General features: G+C 38.3%; 1 protein-coding gene across 6 annotated transcripts in view; it reads left to right on the top strand.

Moving 5' to 3' along the window:
* The window catches only part of ATRNL1 (attractin like 1), an 802,849-nt gene that overhangs the window by 168,093 nt on the left and 611,590 nt on the right, over positions 1–23,166 (top strand). For all 6 annotated transcript variants that reach the window (XM_061403577.1, XM_061403579.1, XM_061403580.1 and 3 more), the window contains exons 15-17: positions 1,142–1,323; positions 15,965–16,178; positions 17,818–18,006. In XM_061403577.1, the coding sequence (XP_061259561.1) occupies positions 1,142–1,323; positions 15,965–16,178; positions 17,818–18,006 (585 nt within the window). The remainder of the gene's footprint in view (positions 1–1,141; positions 1,324–15,964; positions 16,179–17,817; positions 18,007–23,166) is intronic.

Here is a 23,166-nt window from a genome sequence, read left to right on the forward strand (position 1 = left end):
GGGAGAAAATGTGAAGATATTAATACATCCTCTTTGGGTGTGTAATAATAGCATTAAGGGGCAAGACATCCCAGAAACTGGAAGAGTAGGTTTGTAATAAAATTTTAAATGAATAAATACATGTATTTTTAAAAGATTAGTTTTAATTTTTAATATGGTCAAGCTCCATAGATATAAAATGTATAAGGAAAAATCTGTGGCATTCTCAATAATTTTTAAGGGTTTAAAGGGGTCTTGAGACCAAAATGTTTGAGAACTGCTGCTTTATAATAATTCCATAAGACTGAACTGATGCATCCAACCTGAAAGGGCAAGAGGCACTGATATATTTAGTGATATGAAACTGATGGATATTCAAGTCAAGCTTCACAGATTGGTGTGTCAATAAAACACCTCAGTGTTAATGTGTCTTAGAGCATAACTTTATATTGAATCTATAAGTCTGTGTTTTAGAAAATAGATACTGTTTTAAGTTCAATTTGGAGCCTAAGGATAAACCACTGTTACTGAATAGTATGTTTAAACTTTCAAAAGACCTGAAAGGTTGTGTAAAAATAAATATTTGAAAGCAAATTCTTTACGAAGCATAAATGAAATGAGACTTCTCGCCCCATAATTATAATTAATCAAAGAACCCAGCTTATATCAAAATAGTACACCTGGGCTAAGGAGATTAGTTAATCTAATTCCGTAGCCCAGAGGACGGTTATTAATAGCTACACTTGTAGGAATAACTTTGCTTTTGTTGTGTGCTGGTTATTTTTCTACTGAAGTGATCTTGTATAAAATGAACCTTGCGACACATAAATGCAGTAGTGATTTCACTTGCTGCGAAACCGTATATCAATACACTAGATTTACACAGAAGACCTAACAGTCAGCAGATTTTGACTGATGTTACAGAGCCATAGCTTTTCTTATGTTTAATAGAGAAAAAATTAGGATCTTCTGTTCTTATTCTTCACCAAAATAGTAGTCACATTTTGCTTAGTATAACACAAGGATATATTTAAATTTTATCATAAAAATTATTTAAGCAAATCTAGAAGTTGTATTTATTTAGCATTCTGAAATAATTGAAAAATATGCATGTGTTTGGATAATCAAAAAATAAGACATAATTTTTTTTTTTTTTTGACAGCTCATCTTTGTGGAGAAGGATGGATTCACGTCGGGGATGCTTGTCTTAGAATTAATTCCAGTAGAGAAAACTATGACAATGCAAAACTTTACTGCTATAATCTTAGTGGAAATCTTGCTTCATTAACAACTTCAAAAGAAGTAGAATTTGTACTGGATGAAATACAGAAGTATACACAACAGGTAACAACTGTATTTGTTTTTATTATGGGAATATGCTTATAATCATATAGCTATTGGCAGTGAGTCATTCTGTTTCTATTTTCACTTCCAAGGTTTATTAAAAATAATGTTTTTAAATTGTTTTTAAATACGTTATTTTTAATAAACCTTGGAAGTGAAAGTAGAACTCATTTCAATAGTCAATAGTCAGGGGGCTCATTCCGTACTTGTATTTGGTAATATGCCCCTCACCCCAGGTGGCAGTGGTAAAGAATCCACCTGCCAATGCAGGAGATGCAAGAGATGTGGGTTCGATCCCTGGGTCAGGAAGATCCCCTGGAGACAGAAATGGCAACCCACTCCGGTATTCTTGCCTCGAGAATCCCATGGACAGAGGAACCTGTCAGGTTACAATCCATGGGGTTGCAAAGATTTGGACGTGACTGAGCACAGCACAGCATTTGGTAGTTTGGTAATTTTCTAAATTGCTTATCTCATGTTTTGCTCAGCAAACCATTGCATTACCTTAGCAAAAAGTCATCTCATATGAATAAATATACTTTAAAACTTGTGTGTATAATTTAATAATTTGTTTGAAGTGTTATTATTCTTGTAACTTAGGATGTCTCTTACAATCAGAACACTAGACCAGCATATTGGCAATATTTGTATAGGTGTATTTGTGTGTATGTGTGTTTATGTATATGTTCTGAGGGTTAAAATTTTGAATTATCCTCTTAGTATAGATATGCTTGAAATAATATACAAGTAGTTAGCTGGACTTAAACAGATCATTAAAGTATATGGAAGATTTGGAACATACAACACTTGGAAGCATTTTTAATTTCCTTGAAAACTGTTTTATGGAAAATATTTCCATAGAAATGGACTATTTGCTTGGAAATGGTATCAAATATCATTTTACAATAAACTTTTAATAGGAATCCATAGTAGTTATTTGCTGTTCTTGGGATGTTAAAATATAGTCAACCCTTAAGAACAGATTAAGTTGGAGATTTGGAAATAATTTACAAAACATAGTTTTGAAATATCTTAGTTCATATACTTACTTGAAGTGTCTTGAAGACATTTGAAAAAATTGAGTAGATTATATTATACATTGTATTGTTTTAGGTGTACAAAATAATGATTTGATATTTGTATTTATTGTGATACATGTTGTTCTTGGATTTCTTTTAGATTCTGCGTATAAAAATATATGGTATTTTTCTTATCCTGACTTATTTAAATTAGATCTATCCATGTTCTTGCCAATGGCAAGATTTTAGTACTCTGTGATCTCACATATATGGTGAATTTAAAACAAACAAACAAACATGCTAAAAACTAAAAAACCAGGCTCACAGATAGAACAGTTTGGTATTTGCCAGAGGTAAGGATGGAGGATGGGCAAAATGGATGAAAGCAGTCAAAAGGTACAGACTTACAATTATAAAATAAATAAGCTATGAGGCTATAATACGCAATGTGATGACTATAGTGAATAATACTGTATTTCATGTTTGAAATGTGCTGAGAGAGTAGATCTTAAAAATCTTCACAAAAAACTGTGTATGGGGACATATGTTAACTAGACGTATAATTCTACAATGTATACAAATATTGAATCATTATTTTGAGTTCTGGAAATTAAGATAATATTATATGTCAATCATGCATCAATTGATGGAGCTTTTCTGGAGGCTCAGACGGTAAAGAATCTGCCTGCAGTGCAAGAGACCCAGGTTCGATCCCTGGGTCAGGAAGATCTCCTGGAGAAGGGAATAGTTACCTACTCTAGTATTCTTGCTTGGAGAATCCCATGCACAGAGGAGCCTGGTGGACTACAGTCCATGGAGTCACAAAAAGAGTTGGACATGACTGAATGTCTTTCACTTCACATACATCAAATAAAAGAAGAAGTATAGTCAACACTTAAGAATAGCTTAAGTAGGAGATTTAGAAATAGCTTACTAAATCTAGTTTTGAAATACCTTATTTAGTTCAAATATATACTTGAAATATGCTAATGTAAATTGTCATAGCATCATTATAGATTTTTGTATTTTGTGTCAAAAGTAAAATTAGAGCTCAGTATAGATTAGTTAAGTGATAAAGCTGAACAGTAATATATACCTCAGATCTGAGGTATGTACACTTTTGCCCAGTGTTTAAAATGTATACACACATATAGACACCACGGGGCAAATAATCCACAAGGTGGCATGATTTCTACACAGGGCTTCCTGATAGCTCAGCTGGTAAAGAATGCGCCTGCAATGCAGAAGAGCCCAGTTTGATTCCTGGGTCGGGAGGATCCCCTGGAGAAGGGATAGACTACCCACTCCAGTATTTTGGGGCTTCCCTGGTGGCTCAGCTGGTAAAGAATCTGCCTGCAATGTGGGAGACCTGGATTCAATTCAAGACCCTCAGTTGGGAAGATTCTCCTGGAGAAGGGAAAGGCTACCCACTCCAGTATTCTGGCCTGGAGAATTCCATGGATTGTATATAGTCCATGGGGTTGCAAAGAATCAGACATGACTGAGCAACTTTCACTAATGGAGGTATGACAGTATTGCTTTGAAAATGGTATTAGATTTCAACAACTTTTTTTGACCTTAAGTTATGACTTTTATTTGGGCAAGGAGTCTTGGTACAGTGCAGTGGAGATTGTTTTGGTTTGAAAACTTTTCAGAACATATATCACCAATTAGTTAAGTGATACGTTTTTGATATAACTGATTTTTAAACAACATTGAGGACAAATGATGCATTAAGTATCAAACTGATGGAGAGCAGGCAATCTGGAAATATTGCTTATCTCTACAACTTAGTAGCAAGTTAACTTCCACAGCCCTATGTCCCTCATCTGTAACCTGGGATAGTTATTTGCTACTGTCCTGAATATTCACTGGAAGGACCGATGCTGAAGCTGAAACTGCAATACTTTGGCCACCTTATGTGAAGAACTGACTCATTTGAAAAGATGCTGATGCTGGGAAACATTGAAAGCAGGAGGAGAAGGGGATGACAGAGAATGAGATGGTTGGTTGGCATCACTGACTCAATGGACATGAGTTTGAGTAAATTCCAGAAGTTGGTGATGGACAGGAAGGCCTGGCGTCCTGCAGTCCATGGGGTCGCAAAGAGCTGGACATGACTGAGCGACTGAATTGAACTGAACTAATGTTTATTGTGAGAAATAAGTGAGATGTTGTATGTGAAGAATATAAATTTTATTTAAGTGTTTACTTATGATTATTATTGTTTACATTTTTAAGATTGTTATTTTTGTATGTTTCCATTATTGCTATTACTACTATCTCTAGGAATCATTAATTAGATAATGAATTTTTAGGTAACTAAATGAATTTATTCAATGAAGAGTTAATATTGATATTGTCTATAGAAAAATATTTACCCCAAACTGATGTTTTAATTTTTTCCACTTTATTTAATTTTTTAACTTTACAATATTGTATTGGTTTTGTCATATATCAACATGAATCTGCCACAGGTATACATGTGTTCCCCATCCTGAACCCTCCTTCCTCCTCCCTCCCCGTACCATCCCTCTGGGTCGTCCCAGTGCACCAGCCCCAAGCATCCAGTATCGTGCATCGAACCTGGACTGGCGACTCGTTTCATATATGATATTATACATGTTTCAATGCCCTTCTCCCAAATCACCCCACCCTCTCCCTCTCCCACAAAGTCCAAAAGACTGTTCTATACATCAGTGTCTCTTTTGCTGTCTCGTATACAGGGTTATTGTTACCATCTGTCTAAATTCCATATATATGCGTTAGTATACTGTATTGGTGTTTTTCTTTCTGGCTTACTTCACTCTGTATAATAGGCTCCAGTTTCACTCACTTCATTAGAACTGATTCAAATGTATTCTTTTTAATGGCTGAGTAATACTCCATTGTGGATATGTACCACAGCTTTCATATCCATTCATCTGCTGATGGGCATCTAGGTTGCTTCCATGTCCTGGCTATTATAAACAGTGCTGCGATGAACATTGGGGTACATGTGTCTTTTTCAATTCTGGTTTTCTCAGTGTGTATGCCCAGCAGTGGGATTGCTGGGTCATAAGGCAGTTCTATTTCCAGTTTTTTAGGAATCTCCACACTGTTCTCCATAGTGGCTGTACTAGTTTGCATTCCCACCAACAGTGTAAAAGGGTTCCCTTTTCTCCACACCCGCTCCATCATTTGTTGCTTGTAGACTTTTGGATTGCAGCCATTCTGACTGGTGTGAAATGGTACTTCATAGTGGTTTTGATTTGCATTTCTCTGATAATGAGTGATGTTGAGCATCTTTTCATGTGTTTGTTAGCTATCTGTATGTGTTCTTTGGAGAAATGTCTATTTAGTTCTTTGGCCCATTTTTTGATTGGGTCATTTATATTTTTTCCATTTTACAAAACCTTCCCCCATCTCCATTAATTATACTAGGATCTTTTTCCTCTCAAGAACATTCCTGATTTATGTTAAAGAATATGAATATATGTTATGGATTTTCCTTTTGATAATAACAAGGGAATAAGTGAGTTTTAAAAAGTGACTTAACAGTTTTGTATAAATATTAAAAAAATTTAGAGGCACTTAAGCACATACCCTTTTGAAATGTTTGTATGAATATTCAATTCACTATTACTGCCTACCACAATTTTTGTGGTGATATTAGTGTGTGTGTTTCTCATGAGTATTGATATGGATAATTTAATTTCTAATGACATTTTATATCTGTACAGAGTCAAAAGTCTTCCCTTTCATTCGTGAAATTGATAATTTATATCCTTGAGTTCAGTTCAGTTCAGTCACTCAGTCGTGTCTGACTCTTTGTGATCCCATGGACTGCAGCATGCCAGGCTTCCCTGTCCATCACCAACTCCCAAAGCTTGCTCAGACTCATGTCCACTGAGTCGGTGATGCCATCCAACCATCTCATCCTCTGTCATCCCCTTCTCCTCCCACCTTCAATCTTTCCCAGCATCAGGGTCTTTTCTAAGGAGTCAGCTCTTCGCATCAGATGGCCAAAGTATGGGAGTTTCAGCTTCAGCATCAATCCTTCCAATGAATATTCAGGACTGATTTCCTTTAGAATGGACTGGTTTGGATCTCCTTGCAGTCCAAAGGACTCTCAAGAGTCTTCTACAACACCACAGTTTGAAAGCATCAATTCTTTGGTGCTCAGCTTTCTTTATGGTCCAACTCTCACGTCCATACCTGACTACTGGAAAAACCATAACTTTGACTAGGCAGACCTTTGTTGGCAAAGTAATGTATCCTTAGTTTTTATAAATACTCAAAAATTTTACATGGACATTACAATATGATACTTGGTTGTCTAACCAATATATTAAATGCTTGATATTAATAGGGTAAAGAAAAACTATAATAATTCAGTTTGTATTATTAAACCATTTTTGTGTGAACTGAAGCTATTTTTCTGGAAAGGATGGGCTAATCTTCATTCATTTAGTATATATCTATTGAGCACCCTCAGGGTACTTGGCAGTCTTCTGCTTGCTGAGAATGTAGAGATTAAAAACAATTACTGTTGTCAAAGAGCTTTTGGAGGAGAAAGACAAACCCAATTATACCAAAGTGTGATAATTGCAATGATAAATGCACACAGGGTGATATATGCAGTTAGAGGATAGATATCTGACATGTAATGTCAACTTAAGGAGTTTCCTGGAATAATACCCTAGTTACTTGTTGCAAGACTTGGAGTTGGCCAGTAGTACATAAAGATATTTGTAGGGATTCAGAGAAATACCTCTGATTTTGTTTTTCTCTCAATTTATCTTGTTTGAGAGCTACTAGCCTTACAGTTCGGGGAAGGCAACGGCACCCCACTCCAGTACTCTTGCCTGGCAAATCCCATGGACGGAGGAGCCTGGTAGGCTGCAGTCCATGGCGTCACTAGGAGTCGGACATGACTGAGCGACTTCCCTTTCACTTTTCACTTTCATGCATTGGAGAAGGAAATGGCAACCCACTCCAGTGTTCTTGCCTGGAGAATCCCAGGGATGGGGGAGCCTGGTGGGCTGCCATCTCTGGGGTTGCACAGAGTTGGACACGACTGAAGCGACTTAGCAGCAGCAGGAGCAGCAGCAGCCTTATAGTTGAGGATAAGAGGCACATGGTATCATCTAGGAGAGATCTCTTCATTTTAAAAAATATTTTAGAAAAATGTAACAAAGTAGTATTTGTAGTTTTGTTTTTAGTCATATGGAGCATACAACATAATTTAAGATCTATTTGCATTTTTGTACTAGCACGCACTTCATTGTTTTCATTACAAAATTGAGGGGTAGTTATCAGTGAATATTTGGACATTAGTTCTACTGAATATATTTAGCTTACAAAGAGCCTCTTATTGGTAGATCCACATTCTTTGAATTTTAGAAAAGTACTTGTGTTTGGCTTTGGGCTTCCCAGGTGGCTCAGTGATAAAGAATCTGCCCGCCAGTGAGGGAGCTGCAGAAGACCATGAGTTCAATCCCTGGATCAGAAAGTTGCCCTGGAGAAGGAAATGGCAGCCCACTATAGCAGTCTTGCTGGGATAATCCCATGGACAGAGGAGCTTGGCAGGCTACAGTTCATGGGGTTGCAGAGTCGGACACAACTGAGCAGTCGAGCACAAGCACAAACAAGCACAGTGTCTGGCATTAGAACTCAACTGCTTTTTCCTTTGTTTATGTTATTCTTAGTGTTTACATTATAATCTTAAAAAGCGCTACTTTAGAAGCTTCACATTTCAAGACTTCTTCAAGTTGCTTATTTTTCTTGCTTATGTTTATAAATCATAAAGATTAGACCAACAATTAATTTGAATGCATGATGAACTTAGATTCAATAGTTTGTGGACTATCCTTCTCTGTAAATAAATGTTTTGTTTCATTAGAAATATGAAGTTTAGCAAAATTTCAAAGGTGGAATTTTCTGCAAGGTGATATTGCATTAAACGTATCATTATAGAAAGTGAATTATACCCTGAGTCATTGCACTTGTATAAACTTAAGATAACCCTTCCATCATAAATGGAGACTGACAAATTCATGCCCTTTGAAGAGATGTCCTGGGTCAAATGATCATTTACTTATTGGCAATGGCTAATGAAATGTTGCAGTGATTTATGGTGTGCTACAGTAATTTTCATAATATAGTAATTTATCTTTTGTTTCTCAACTGCCTGTCCAGCTCATTTACTGGGTAATAGTTACTTTAAATGTTTTATCAACTGCTTATTTTCCTGCTCTTCTCTTCTTCCTTGCAGATTCTTATCATGACGATTTAGAGAAAAATGTTTCATTTTAAATGACTTGTCTTTACTATAGATAGTTTGGAAATACAGGCAGAGTTGCTATAATGTAAAGCACAATTATTCATCTGAAATATCTGTGCTGGATTCATTCCTGCTGTTATTATCAAGAACTATAAAAATAGTATAGCTTTTTTGTTATCAAAATATATTGAAAATAATGTATGAAATATATGATGGTCACAAGACAAAGCAGCATGTGTGTTTTTATAGTTAGAAAACATTATTTATTAAGCACTGTCTCTGTGTCAAAAACTGGATGTTAGAAAATAACTATCTCTGTTCTACTGGCCTTGTTTAGCCAAATTTATTGTCTGCCTGTGATATGTACAGTACTTTGCTGGGTGATATGAGATCTGTTCTAATGAATGTTTGTTGTTCTTTATCACGAAGTTCTGTCTGACTCTCGCAGCCCTATAGACTGTAGCCCACCAGGCTTCTCTGTCCATGGTATTTCCCAGGCAAGAATAATGGAGTGGGTTGCTCTTTGCTTCTCCAGGGGATCTTCCTGACCCAGGGACTGAACTTGTGTCTCCTGCTTGGCAGGTGGATTCTTTATCATTGAACCACCTGGGAAGCCCCTAATGAATGTTAATAATACTTTAATTTTATTTAAGAAATATTCGTTGAGTATGTGTAAAAATCATTATATTTGTACACTGTATACATTTCAAGGTCTACAAGTTCTTTTTTTTATGCATAATTTTTTTTTCTAATTTTATTTTATTTTTAAACTTTACATAATTGTATTAGTTCTTTAGAAGCTCTCAAGGACCATTTGTACAACATATTTAGAATAAATACTGAATTAATATATCTTACTTCTATATTGTCAAAGACCCGGTAGAAGAACATATTTTTCTCTACCCTGACAGTCAGTAATGTAAAAAAAAAGATGATGTGGAGTTTTGAAACCACTTCACATTAAAATATAATATTATTAACTCAATAACTTCAAACATAAATGTATTATTATGTGTATTTAAGTGGGAATGTTTCGGAATGATGTTAGCAAGATGGTAGAATGGATATTTCTGGTACTCATTCCCTCCCAGAAACACTGATTTAACAAATTACCCATATACAAAATACCTTTCCAGAAGCTCAGGAGTCCAGGCGAAAGGTTATAGCATCAGGAATGGCAGAGGGAACCCAGAAATAAGAAAAGACTGATTAAAGATGGTAGAGAGGACAGTTCCACATTACCTGCATCATCCTTCCCCTAAGCCTCCACAGTACAGTGAAATTTAGTGAGAAATACCCTCTGAAAAGGGGAAAGAGGATGAAATGAGCACTGGTTTTGCTGTGGTCCCCACCCCCAGCTCTGCTCTAATGAACCCCAGTGCGTGGATTTTCCCTGTGAACCCAGGCGCCAGGTACACCCCAGTGCCAGACTGGCTCCTGTGGCCTCAGGCTGCAGACTGGTACCCACAGACCCATCGTCCAGGCCAGCCCCCATATATTCCTGGGCTCTAGGAAACCTAAGATCCACGTCCTCCCTTGGGCTGGCCTCTTCAGACCAAGGGTCAGGCTCATTCCAGGGGACTCAGGCTTTAGGCCCTCCCCTGTGATCCCAGATACCAGGCCCACCCCCATGGACACAGGTATCACACCTATCTCATGGACTCAGGGCCAGGCTTGTCCCAGTGGACGCTGGCACCAGGCTAGCCCCTGCAGCCTTAGGACCATACTTGTGGGCCCAGGTGCCCAGCTTGCCTGAGCACCAGACTGGCCCCAGTGGATTTACGCTCAAGGCCTGCTTCAGTGCCAGGTAAGCCCTGTGGATCCATGCCTCTGGGTGGCTCCCGCAGATCCAGGCTCCAGACTGACCCCTGTGGACCGAATTTGCTCGCTTGGCACTGTGGACTAGGTTCTAGGCCCACCACTTTGTACTCAGTCACACCAGCCCTATTCCAGTGGACCCCTGTGCCATAGTGAGCCCTTCAGACCTCGGATCCAGGCCTGCACCCTGGCTCCAGTTCCAGGCTTGCCCCTGTGGAGCCCTTGGTTCTGAGTCTGTCCATGCAGACCCAAACTCCAGACCCTCTCCAGTGGACCCAGGGTCCAAGCTTGTCCCTCTGAACCCAGGCACCAGACAGGTCCTCTGGATCCAAATTCTAAGCCTGCTTACCCATGGCCTAGGCTGTCCTCAAGGGCAGCCCACTTGAGGACTTCAACAGTAAGCTTGCCACAGACCCCACCACACAGTCTGCCAGAATCCCTGGATAGGCTGACTGGAGAAAGGCTTTCCCTACTGAAGCCAATCTGTAAAGACTGGAAGGGGTGATTACATCTTCACATGTGCAGACACCAATGCAAGGCCATAGGAATCATGAAAAATCAGGGAGACATGATGTTACCAAAGAACAAAGTGAAGCATGGGTAAGGGCTTCTCTAGTGGCTCAGCAGTAAAGAATCTGCTTGCCAATGCAGGAGACATGGACTTGACTCCTGGGTTGAGAAAATCCCCTGGTGAAGGAAATGGCAACCCACTCCACTGTTCTTGCCTAGAAAATCCCATGGATATGAGGAGACTGGAGGGCTACAGTCCCTCGGGTTGCAAAGAGTTGGACATGACTTAGCAGCTAAACAGTAACAACTGACTCAAAAGAAATGGAGATCTACAAACTGCCTGACAAAGAATTCAAAATAACCAATGGGAGAAGCTCAGTGAATTATAAGAAAACACAGATAAACAGCCTAGCAGTATTAGGAAAACAGTATATGAAAGAAGAGTTAATTGAGTGGTTCAACAAAGACCGAGAGACCAAAAAAAGAACCCAAGAGTAATTAATGGAGCTGAAGAATGTAATTACTGAACTAGATAATTCCACACAGAACTTGAGTAGCAGACTCTTTATCAGGCAGAATAAAGAGTCAGCAAGCTCAAATACAAGTCATTTGAAATTACCTAGAGTTCAAAAAAAGAGAATGAAAAAAAAGTGAAGAAAGCCTAGGGAACTTATTGTAGACCGTAAGGAATCAATGTGTGCTTTATGGGAGTTTGAAGGCTCATTTAAAGATGTAATGACAGGACACTTCCCTAATATGGAGGAGGAAATGAACATCCAGAGCCATTAATCCCAAAGGACCTCAAGCAAATTGAACATAAAAAGATCTTCACCAAGACACATTAAAATAGCCCTAAATAAATCCATGCATTTATGATCAATTGATGATTGCCAAAGGTGTCAAGAATACAGGATGGGAAAAGGACAATCTCTTCAATAAATGATTTTGGATGTTCTTATGCAGAAGAATGAAAGTGGATTCTTTTTCTCATACCATATACAAAATTCAAAATAAATTAAAGACTTACACTGTAAGACTTGAAACTGTAAAATTTCCAGAGGCAAACATGCAGAAAAGTCTTGTTGACATTGGTCAGGGCAGTGATTTTTTTGAATGTGAGCCCAAAAGCACAGACAAGAGCAAATGAGATTGTGTCCAACTAATAAGCTTCTGCATAGCAAAGGAAATAATCATCAGAATAAAGAGACAACCTGAGAAATGGGAGAAAATGTTTATAAAACATGTATCTAATAAAGAGTTATTGTCCAAAATATATAAGGCACTCAAGCATCTCAACACACACACACAAAAATATACCCAGTTAAAAAACAGGCAAAGGACATAAGTAGATATTTTTCAAAGAAGACATACAAATGGCCATCAGGCAGATTATAAGAAGTTCAGCATCACTAAACATCTGGGAAATGTGAATCAAAACCAATTGAGATATCATCTCACATTTGTTAGAAAGGCTGTTGTCCAAAAGACAAGAGATAACAAATGTTGGCAACAATGTGGAGAAAAGGAATCCTTATATACTGTTGATGGGAATACAACCGGTATAGTCAATCTGGAAAACAGTATGGAATTCCCCTCCCAAATTAAAAATATCATATGATCCAACAGGGCCACACCTAGTTGTATATCCTGTGCTCTGCTTAGTGGCTCAGTCATGTCTGACTCTTTGCGACTCCACGGACTGTAGCCCTCCAGGCTCCTCTGTCCATGGGGATTCTCCAGGCAAGAATACTGGAGTGGGTTGCCATGCCCTCCTCTGGGAGATCTTCCTAACCCAGAGATCGAACCCAGGTCTCCCGCATTGCAGGTGGATTCTTTACCATCTGAGCCACCAGGGAAGCCCAGTTCTATATCCTAAGGAAATAAAATCACTATCTTGAAGAGATATCTGCACTTCCAAATAGCCAAGTTATGGAACCAGCTTAAGTCTTCATGAATGGATACATGGATGGATAAAGAAAATATACAAACATAAATATTTATGTACATATATATATATATATATACACACACACACGCGTATAATTTTATTCAGACTTAAATAAATTAGGAATTTCTGTTTTTTAACAACGTGGATGGACCTGGAGACACATTTATGCTATATAAAATAAGCTACTGCTGCTGCTGCTAAGTCTCTTCAGTCGTGTCCAACTCTGTGCAACCCCATAGACGGCAGCCCACCAGGCTCCCCGTCCCTGGGATTCTCCAGGCAAGAGCACTGGAGTGGGTTGCCATATCCTTCTCCAATGCATGAAAGTGAAAGTGAAGTCGCTCAGTTGTGTCTGACTCCTAGCGACCCCATGGACTGCAGCCCACCAGGCTCCTCCGTCCATGGGATTTTCCAGGCTAGAGTACTGGAGTGGGTTGCCATTGCCTTCTCCGTACAATAAGCTAGACTTAGACAAATACTGGGTGTTCTCATTTATGTGTGGAATCTAAAATGGTTGAGCTGATAAAAGCAGATAGTAGAATAATGGTTGCCAGGGGCTGGGTATGGGAGAAATGTTTAAATGTAGATCAGAGGATACAAAGTTTCAGTTATGCAGGACAATAAGTTCTGGAGATCTAGTGTATGGGACAGTTGACCGTAGTTAATACTATATTGTATACTTGAAATTTGTTAAGAGAGTAGATCTTATATGTTCTTACCACACACACACACACACACACACACACAAAGTTATATGAGGTGATCAGTTCAGTTCAGTCACTCAGTTGTGTCCGACTCTTTGCCACCCCATGAATCGCAGCACGCCAGGCCTCCCTGTCCATCACCAACTCCCGGAGTTCACTCAGACTCACGTCCATCGAGTCGGTGATGCCATCCAGCCATCTCATCCAATGTCGTCTCCTTCTCCTCCTGCCCCCAATCCCTCCCAGCATCAGAGTCTTTTCCAATGAGTCAACTCTTCACATGAGGTGGCCAAAGTACTGGAGTTTCAGCTTTAGCATCATTCCTTCCAAAGAAATCCCAGGGCTGATCTCCTTCAGAATGGACTGGCTGGATCTCCTTGCAGTCCAAGGGACTCTCAAGAGTCTTCTCCAACACCACAGTTCAAAAGCACCAATTCTACGGCGCTCAGCTTTCTTCACAGTCCCAACTCTCACATCCATACATGACCACTGGAAAAACCATAGCCTTGACTAGACGGACCTTTGTTGGCAAAGTAATGTCTCTGTTTTTCAATATGCTGTCTAGGTTGGTCGTAACTTTCCTTCCAAGGAGTAAGCGTCTTTGAATTTCATGGCTGCAGTCACCATCTGCAGTGATTTTGGAGCCCCCCAAAATAAAGTCTGGCACTGTTTCCACTGTTTCCCCGTCTATTTCCCATGAAGTGATGGGCCCAGATGCCATGATCTTCGTTTTCTGAATGCTAAGCTTTAAGCCAACTTTTTAACTCTCCACTTTCATCAAGAGGCTTTTTAGTTCCTCTTCACTTTCTGCCATAAGGGTGGTGTCATCTGTGTATCTGAGGTTATTGATATTTTTCCCGGCAATCTTGATTCCAGCTTGTGCTTAATTACCTTGATGTGATAATTTACAATGTGAAACACATATACCAAACAAATATGCCACACACCTTATATATGTATAATTTTCATTTATCAATTATACCTCAGTTAAGCTACAAAAAATGAAAATTAGAATCTCAAAAAGAGATGTATAAATCTAAGCAGAAACAAGACAAGAAAAAGAGATGTTTGCAATCTATAAAGATTTGTAAGGAGAGTAGCCTAGCATAAGAATATATCATTATTTTGTCAGTCTCATTAGAATAGCCTTTTAAAATTTAGGAATGATTAAAATATATAAATACAGAATATACTTTGTTTTTAAGCTGCTTTTGAAATATTGCTGAGAGTGTTAAGAATATTTACTTTGGTGGCATTTATCAACCTCTGTTAATTAAGTTTTAGGCAACAGGGTCAAAGATCTTTATTATTTATTTCTTGATCTGTTTAATAATGAAAATAAATGACTAATTTTATCTAAAACTGCACTTAAGTCCTACTGTACTAGTAGAGGTCTGATCTGGAAGAGAGGCACCTCTTTGTCTTTTTGTGAACCTCTTGTGAAGTCTTCACTCAGCCTTTATTCCTGTTCATGGTTTTGTTTTCTATTTTCTCGCAGTGCGTATAATGGCACTTGAGCTTTTTTTTTTTAACTCCATAACTCATTAGATTGATGGTAGCATTAGTAATAGCAGCTGCAGCAGAAATATCAGTAACAACAGTAGCAATACAATATGTTGTTTTTAAAAATGATCTATTCTCATAAGTGGAGAAGGAAATGGCAACCCACTCCAGTATTCTTGCCTGGAGAATCCTGTGGACAGACGATCCTGGTGGGCTGTTGTCCATAGGGTCGCACAGAGTCGGACACGACTGAAGCGACGTAGCATGCATGCATGCATTTCATAAGATAGGTAAGACAGATATGTATATCAGATACCCCATTTTATAGAAAAGGAAACTGAGGTTCACAAAGGCTAAATAAATGACCTGAGTCATGTCGCTAAATGTATAGTTTAGACATAGTGTTGTATTGTGCATCATTTTCCACGGTGTTCTAGGATTGTTAATTTTCCTTGGTATTAGGTGTGATTAGAAAGGTACTATGATATATTTAAAAATGTAATTTTTTTTTTTTAATTTTTTTAATTTCAGATATACACATCCTGGGCCTTCCCAGTGCACCAGCCCCAAGCATCCAGCATCGTGCACTGAACCTGGACTGGCATCTCGTTTCATACATGTCATTTCACATGTTTCAATGCCATTCTCCCAAATCTTCCCACCCTCTCCCACAGAGTCCATACTAACGCATATATATGGAATTTAGAAAGATGGTAACGATAACCCTGTATACGAGACAGCAAAAGAGACACTGATGTATAGAACAGTCTTAAAAATGTAATTTTTAAAGAGAATGAACTGTTTGCTAAGGAAGGTGACACAGGATTTTTACATCTCACTTTTTAAAAAATGTTGCTTTTGCTGTTGTTTACAGAAAGTATCACCTTGGGTAGGCTTACGCAAGATCAATATATCCTACTGGGGATGGGAAGACATGTCTCCATTTACAAATACGACGCTGCAGTGGCTTCCTGGTGAACCTAATGACTCTGGGTTCTGTGCGTATCTAGAAAGGGCTGCAGTGGCAGGCTTAAAAGCTAATCCTTGCACGTCTATGGCAGATGGGCTTGTCTGTGAAAAACCTGTTGGTAAGTAGTCCTGTAAACTAATGTTTCTTTAAAGATGTAGTTTATATTTCCAGCTCTTCTTCCCACAACCCCCTTCCAGCCTGTGATCCTACATAGGCCTGAAGTAACTTTCACCATCTTTTAATGCTGCTGATTTCTGTGTAAATTTTATCTTTGTCCACTTTCCCCATTTACTGTTAGTGACCTCAGCATTAAAGTAATAGAATTGTATTGTTTTATACAATCTTTATTTCTTCATTAAAATATTGATGTTATAGTAATAATCTGTTCTTAATTTTTTACTGTGTTTTGCTTTTATAATAATAGTTGTAAGAAAGATTAATCGTTAAGATTAACAACAAATATAGAATCATTTTAATCCTATAGCTCTATTTCAGTTGGCAAGTGAAAAGAAGCATTCCTGTTACATCCTTTGAAATGGAGTTTCGTTAAGTGAGAAAGGAGTACTGAATTCTTTTCTCTTTTCAAATATTATATTTTGTATTGCAGTGAAATATACATAATGTCAAACTTAATTTTAGCCATTTTTTTCATTCAGTGGTTTTGAGATATGATTGAGATTTCTAAATCATTTTTAAGTGTCGAGTTCAGTGTCATTAAGTACATCCACATTGTTGTTAATCTGTCAACACTATCCATCTCCAGAACTTTTTCATCTTCCCACACTATATCTCCATATCCATTACACAATAACTCCCAAATCACCCCTCCCCAACCCCACTGCTAAGTATCTCATATAAGTGGAATCATGGGGTATTTGTCCATTTGTGACTGGCTTATTTCCTTTCAAATAATGTTTTCAAAGTTCACCCATCTTGTAGTGTGTGTCAGAACATCATTCCTTTTTAAACCTGAATATTTTTCCATTGTGTTTATAGTCCACATTTTCTTTACCTCTTCATACATTGGTGGACATTGTTGCTTCTACCTACTGACTATAGTGAATAATGATGCTGTGAAGATGGGTGTGCAGATAACTGTTTCAGCTCCTGCTTTCACGTCTTTGTGTATATAGCCAGAGGTGGAATTGCTATATCATATGGTAAATCTGTGTTTAATTTTTTGAGGACTTGCCATACTGTTTGCTACGGAAGCTTCACCATTTTGCCATTCCTAGAAGTGGAGTACAGGGTACAATTTCCCCACATACTTACTAACATTTAAAACATAGCAATCCAAATAGGTGTGATAAAGATTATGTTTTATGTTAAGATTTTATAGTAAATTGTATTGTTAGTTGCTTTTATAAGGTGTGGAATGTTTATATTAACACAAGTGTGGCTAGCTTAAAAAGTAAATAATGATAACCATACATATTATCTAGCCAATAGAAACAAAAGCCTAAGTCATGTATTACATTGCTGTTAAACAAATTTAAGTTGTACAATTTTGTGTACTTTGTAAAGGATTAAAATTTTCCAGGGTATTATAAATTTCAAAGTAGGTAATACATTTAAGAAGTATTGACATGCCATCTTCATTCTCATTTTACCTTATATAATTTTGACTCTAATTTTTATCCCACACTTGGCTTCATTGAAACCTTCCCTGAACAGCAACAAAACGAACAACACTCACATCCTTGTGTCAAAAAAGCAGTTAGTAAATACAATAATTATCTTTTGTTGATTTATTCCAGTTAGTCCGAACCAGAACGCGAGGCCGTGCAAAAAGCCCTGCTCTTTAAGGACGTCGTGCTCCAACTGCACGAGCAGCGGCATGGAGTGTATGTGGTGCAGCAGCACCAGGCGGTGCGTCGACTCCAACGCCTACATAATCTCCTTCCCGTACGGGCAGTGTCTGGAGTGGCAGACTGCCACCTGCTCTCGTAAGTGATTCTCTAGAGTCTCTTTGTTTAACTGCAACATAAATCCCCTTTCTGTGACGGGCCGAGAAGTTTGAGGAAGTTTAATTAAAAAAAAATGAGAAAAAATGCTGTTGCTAGCCCTTCCTTTTAGCTCAGAAGGTAGAGCATCTGCCTGCAATGCAGGAGACTCAGCTTCGGTCCCTGGGTCGGGAAGATCCTCTGGAGAAGGGATTGGCAATCCACTCCAGTATTCTTGCCTGGAGAATCCCGTGGACAGAGGAGCCCGGCGGGCTACAGTTTGTGGACTCCCAAAGCATTGGACATGACTGAGCGATTAACACTACAACTAGTTACCATTAACAATTGCTATTTACAATTAAAAACTAGTTTTAAAGCCTCTTAATGCTACAAGCCCCTGATTTACATTATCCCGTCATTTTGAATTCCAGTAATTTTCTTAGCCTTTAACATTTTGCCATGTTTGTGTTCCCCCAAACTCTGAGTGTGTATTGCAGACAGTGGAATACTTCATGAAAGTGCTCCTTCGGAAGAATCATATATTGTTTCATTGTGTTTCTGTGAAAGTGAAGTTGCTCAGTCGTGTCTGGCTTTTTGCGACCCCATGGACTGTAGCCTACCAGGCTCCTCTGTCCATGGGATTTTCAGGCAATAGTACTGGAGTGATTGCCATTTCCTTCTTCAGGGACCCCATGGGGTCTGTGGCATTGTAGACAGATGCTTTACCTCTTTCCTTATGGGATTTTGCAGATGAGGATATCATCACAATGGTGGTATGTCGTGTCGTTGGTTAGTTGCTAAGTCATGTCCGACTCTTTTGCGATCCCATGGTGTAGCCCTCCTGACTCCTTTGTCCATGGGATTTCCCAGGCAAGAATCCAGGAATGGGTTGCCATTTTCTCCTCCAGGGGATCTTCCCGACCCAGGGATTGAACCTGAGTCTCCTGTGTTTCCTGCATTGGTGGGTGGATTCTTTACCACTAGTGCCACCTGGGAAACCTTTTCTTCTCCTTGGAACCTAGCCAAATCCATTTTTGTTCCATATTGGGCACCACTGTTGCGTAAAGAGTTGAGACAAAGGGTAATTGCTACCATGTAGACTAGAACTTGCAGGCTGCAGCTGTTGTGTGCATTTATCCTCCCAGGCTCTTGGTATCAAGTAGAGAGGTGTTCCTGGGAAGGGATGGCTGGATCTGACTGTATTGAGCTCCCTGTTGCTCTCCCTTTTTAGGAATTTTGATAAAGAACAGGAATATACTTGATCAAGACTGTAGCAGTGGGTTTGTTGCAGACATAAAATGGTCTTGCTGGCACAGAAATTGTCTTATAACTAGGAACCAGCTCCCCAGGAGAGTTGAATACCAGCCCTGGATACTTGTGGGGAGTTGAGACATTGCTCAGCCTCTCCTGCCTTAATTGCTGCTTTTGTTTCTCCAGAAACATCAATGTTTAGTGAAAGATGCCTGACACAAAAGATTATGTATGTATGACCCATTTAGATAAAGTTAGGCAAAACTATGCTGTATCATTTAGGAATGAATTTTTTAGGTAGAACTGTTGGGTAAGGTTTTTATAAATGTTGGCTAGTGGTGGCTGCTTGGAAAGATTAGAGGTGCTGATTAGGAAAAGGGTAGGGAGGCAGTGTTCTGCTTCTAAACTGAATGCAGGCACAGAATATTCATTTACAATAATTTATTAATCTCACGTTTTTCTTTATGTAGTTCTCTGTAGGTGTGTTATATTTCACAATGAAAAGAAGTCTAAAAGGTAGGGGAAAAGGTACTTGGAAAGTCTCCAAGCTCTTAAAATTTTAAGAACTTTCTAAAAATTATTTAGAGTTGTCTAAGTTGTCTTCTCTGTTCACAGATCTTTCTTTCCTTCTCATTTGTTCGTCTTCTGGAAAATAGTCTTCAGTAATTCTTTCCAAATAAGTTGTTGGTTAGTAAGCCTTTTGGGCTTCCTGGGTGGTGCTAGTGGTAAGGAACCCTCCTGCCAATGCAGGTTAGATGTGAGAAACACAGGTTTGATCCCTGGGTCAAGAAGATCCCCTGGAGGAGGGCATGGCAACCCACTTCAGTTTTCTTGCCTGGAGAATCCCATGGACAGAGGAGGCTGGCAGGCTGCAGTCCATGGGTTCGCAAAGACTCAGACATGACTGAAATGACTTAGCACGAAGTAAACCTTTTGAATCTTTGCATTTTTTCATATTCACTTGAATCATGAAATACCTGGGTGTAGAGTTCTAAATATTTCCTTCCTTAGAATATCTAGCATTTGATGTTGTGGGTTAGAATTTTCATGCCAGTCAAATATTCTTTCCTTTATAAGACATCTTTTTTTCCCGTTTTTTGGAGAGCTTTAAAAACTTTTCTGTTTATCCTTGGCATTCAGAATTTTGCAATTTATCTTTCTTTTTTTTTTTCCTTTTTTTAAAATTTTATTTTTAAACTTTACATAATTGTATTAGTTTTGCCAAATGTTTTCAGTAACTGATGTGGATTTCAAAAATGGATTCTCATTGGCTTTTTTAATCTGAAGAATATTTTCTTTATTCATTTGCTAAGAATATTCCTTAATGTCATAGATTGTTTTCTTCTCTTTACTCTTATTAGAAATCTTAAAACAGTTGTTGGAATTTCTGGGTATATCTTAACAGCTCTTGTTTTTGCATTTTTTATTGTAATATAGTTTATTTACAATATGAGTTTTAAGTGTGTAGAAAAGTATATAGATATATATACACACACATATACATATATATATATATATTCCTTTTTCAGATTATATTCCATTATAGGTTATTAAAAAGATAATGGAATATAGTTTCCTGTGCTATATAGTAAATCCTGTAGCTTATCTATTTTATGTATAGTAATTTTTATCTGTTAATCCCGTACTCTTAATTTAGTCCCCCATCCTTACCCTCCCTTTGCTCTTTAGTGATCATAAGTCCATTTTATAAATCTGTGATTCTGTTTCTGTTTTGTGTATACATTAATTCTTTTAAGATTCTCTGTATACATGATATATAATATTTGTCTTTCTCTAACTTCCTTCACTTACTATGATAATCTCTATGTCCATTATGTTACTGTAAATGGCAATATTTCATTCTTTTTTGTGGATAAGTAATATTCCATTCTATACACACACATCTTTTTTTAATTTATTTTTAAATTGGAGGAAAATTGCTTTACGGTGTTGTACTGGCTTCAGTGTACAACAACGAGCATTAGCGATAATCATACACATATACCTCCTCCTTGAGGCTCTCTCCCCTTCCCCCGTCCCACCCCTCTAGCATCACAGAGCACCAGGCTGAGCGCCCTGTGTTATATAGTAACTTCTCAACAGCTATCTGTTTTACGCATTATAGTGTATATATGTTGATGCTGTTTTCTCCATTCACCCCACTCTTTCCTTCCCCCGCTGTGTCCATGAGTCTCTTCTCTACGTCTGTGTCTTCATTCTTTCCCAGCAGATAGGTTCATAAATGCCATTTTCTAGATTCCACATATGTGTGTTAAACCTACCGGACTTGAGGCTCTACTACAAAACCACAGTCATCAAGACAGTATGGTACTGGCACAAAGACAGAAATATAGATCAATGGAACAAAATAGAAAGCCCAGAGATAAATTCACGCACATATGGACACCTTATCTTTGACAAAGGAGGCAAGAATATACAATGGATTAAAGACAATCTCTTTAACAAGTGGTGCTGGGAAAACTGGTCAACCACTTGTAAAAGAATGAAACTAGAACACTTTCTAACACCATACACAAAAATAAACTCAAAATGGATTAAAGATCTAAACATAAGACCAGAAACTATAAAACTCCTAGAGGAGAACATAGGCAAAACACTCTCTGACATACATCACAGCAGGATCCTCTATGACCCACCTCCCAGAATATCGGAAATAAAAGCAAAAATAAACAAATGGGACCTAATTAACCTTAAAAGCTTCTGCACATCAAAGGAAACTATCAGCAAGGTGAAAAGACAGCCTTCAGAATGGGAGCAACTGACAAACAACTAATCTCAAAAATATACAAGCAACTCCTCCAGCTCAACTCCAGAAAAATAAATGACCCAATCAAAAAATGGGCCAAAGAACTAAATAGACATTTCTCCAAAGAAGACATACAGATGGCTAACAAACACATGAAAAGATGCTCAACATCACTTATTATCAGAGAAATGCAAATCAAGACCACTATGAGGTACCATTTCACACCAGTCAGAATGGCTGCGATCCAAAAGTCTACAAGCAATAAATGCTGGAGAGGGTGTGGAGGAAAGGGAACCCTCTTACACTGTTGGTGGGAATGCAAACTAGTACAGCCACTATGGAGAACAGTGTGGAGATTCCTTAAAAAACTGGAAATAGAACTGCCTTATGATCCAGCAATCCCACTGCTGGGCATACACACTGAGGAAACCAGAATTGAAAGAGACACGTGTACCCCAATGTTCATCGCAGCACTGTTTATAATAGCCAGGACATGGAAGCAACCTAGATGTCCATCAGCAGATGAATGGATAAGAAAGCGGTGGTACATATACACAATGGAGTATTACTCAGCCATTAAAAAGAATTCATTTGAATCAGTTCTAATGAGGTGGATGAAACTGGAGCCTATTATACAGAGTGAAGTAAGCCAGAAGGAAAAACACCAATACAGTATACTAACGCATATATATGGAATTTAGAAAGATGATAACAATAACCCTGTGTACGAGACAGCAAAAGAGACACTGATGTATGGAACAGTCTTATGGACTCTGTGGGAGAGGGAGGGGGTGGGAAGATTTGGGAGAATGGCATTGAAACATGTAAAATATCATGTATGAAACGAGATGCCAGTCCAGGTTCAATGCATGATACAGGATGCTTGGGGCTAGTGCACTGGGACAACCCAGAGGGATGGTATGGGGAGGGAGGAGGGAGGAGGGTTCAGCACATGTATACCTGTGATGGATTCATTTTGATATTTGGCAAAACTAATACAATTATGTAAAGTTTAAAAATAAAAAAAAATGATATTTGTTTTTCTCTTTCTGACTTACTTCACTCTGTATAACAAACTCTAGGTTCATCCGCCTCACTAGAACTGAATCAAATTCATTCTTTTTTATGGCTGATTAATACTCCAC

Source organism: Bos javanicus, chromosome 26 (genome assembly GCF_032452875.1).
Source record: "Bos javanicus breed banteng chromosome 26, ARS-OSU_banteng_1.0, whole genome shotgun sequence".
Classification (NCBI taxonomy): domain Eukaryota; kingdom Metazoa; phylum Chordata; class Mammalia; order Artiodactyla; family Bovidae; genus Bos; species Bos javanicus.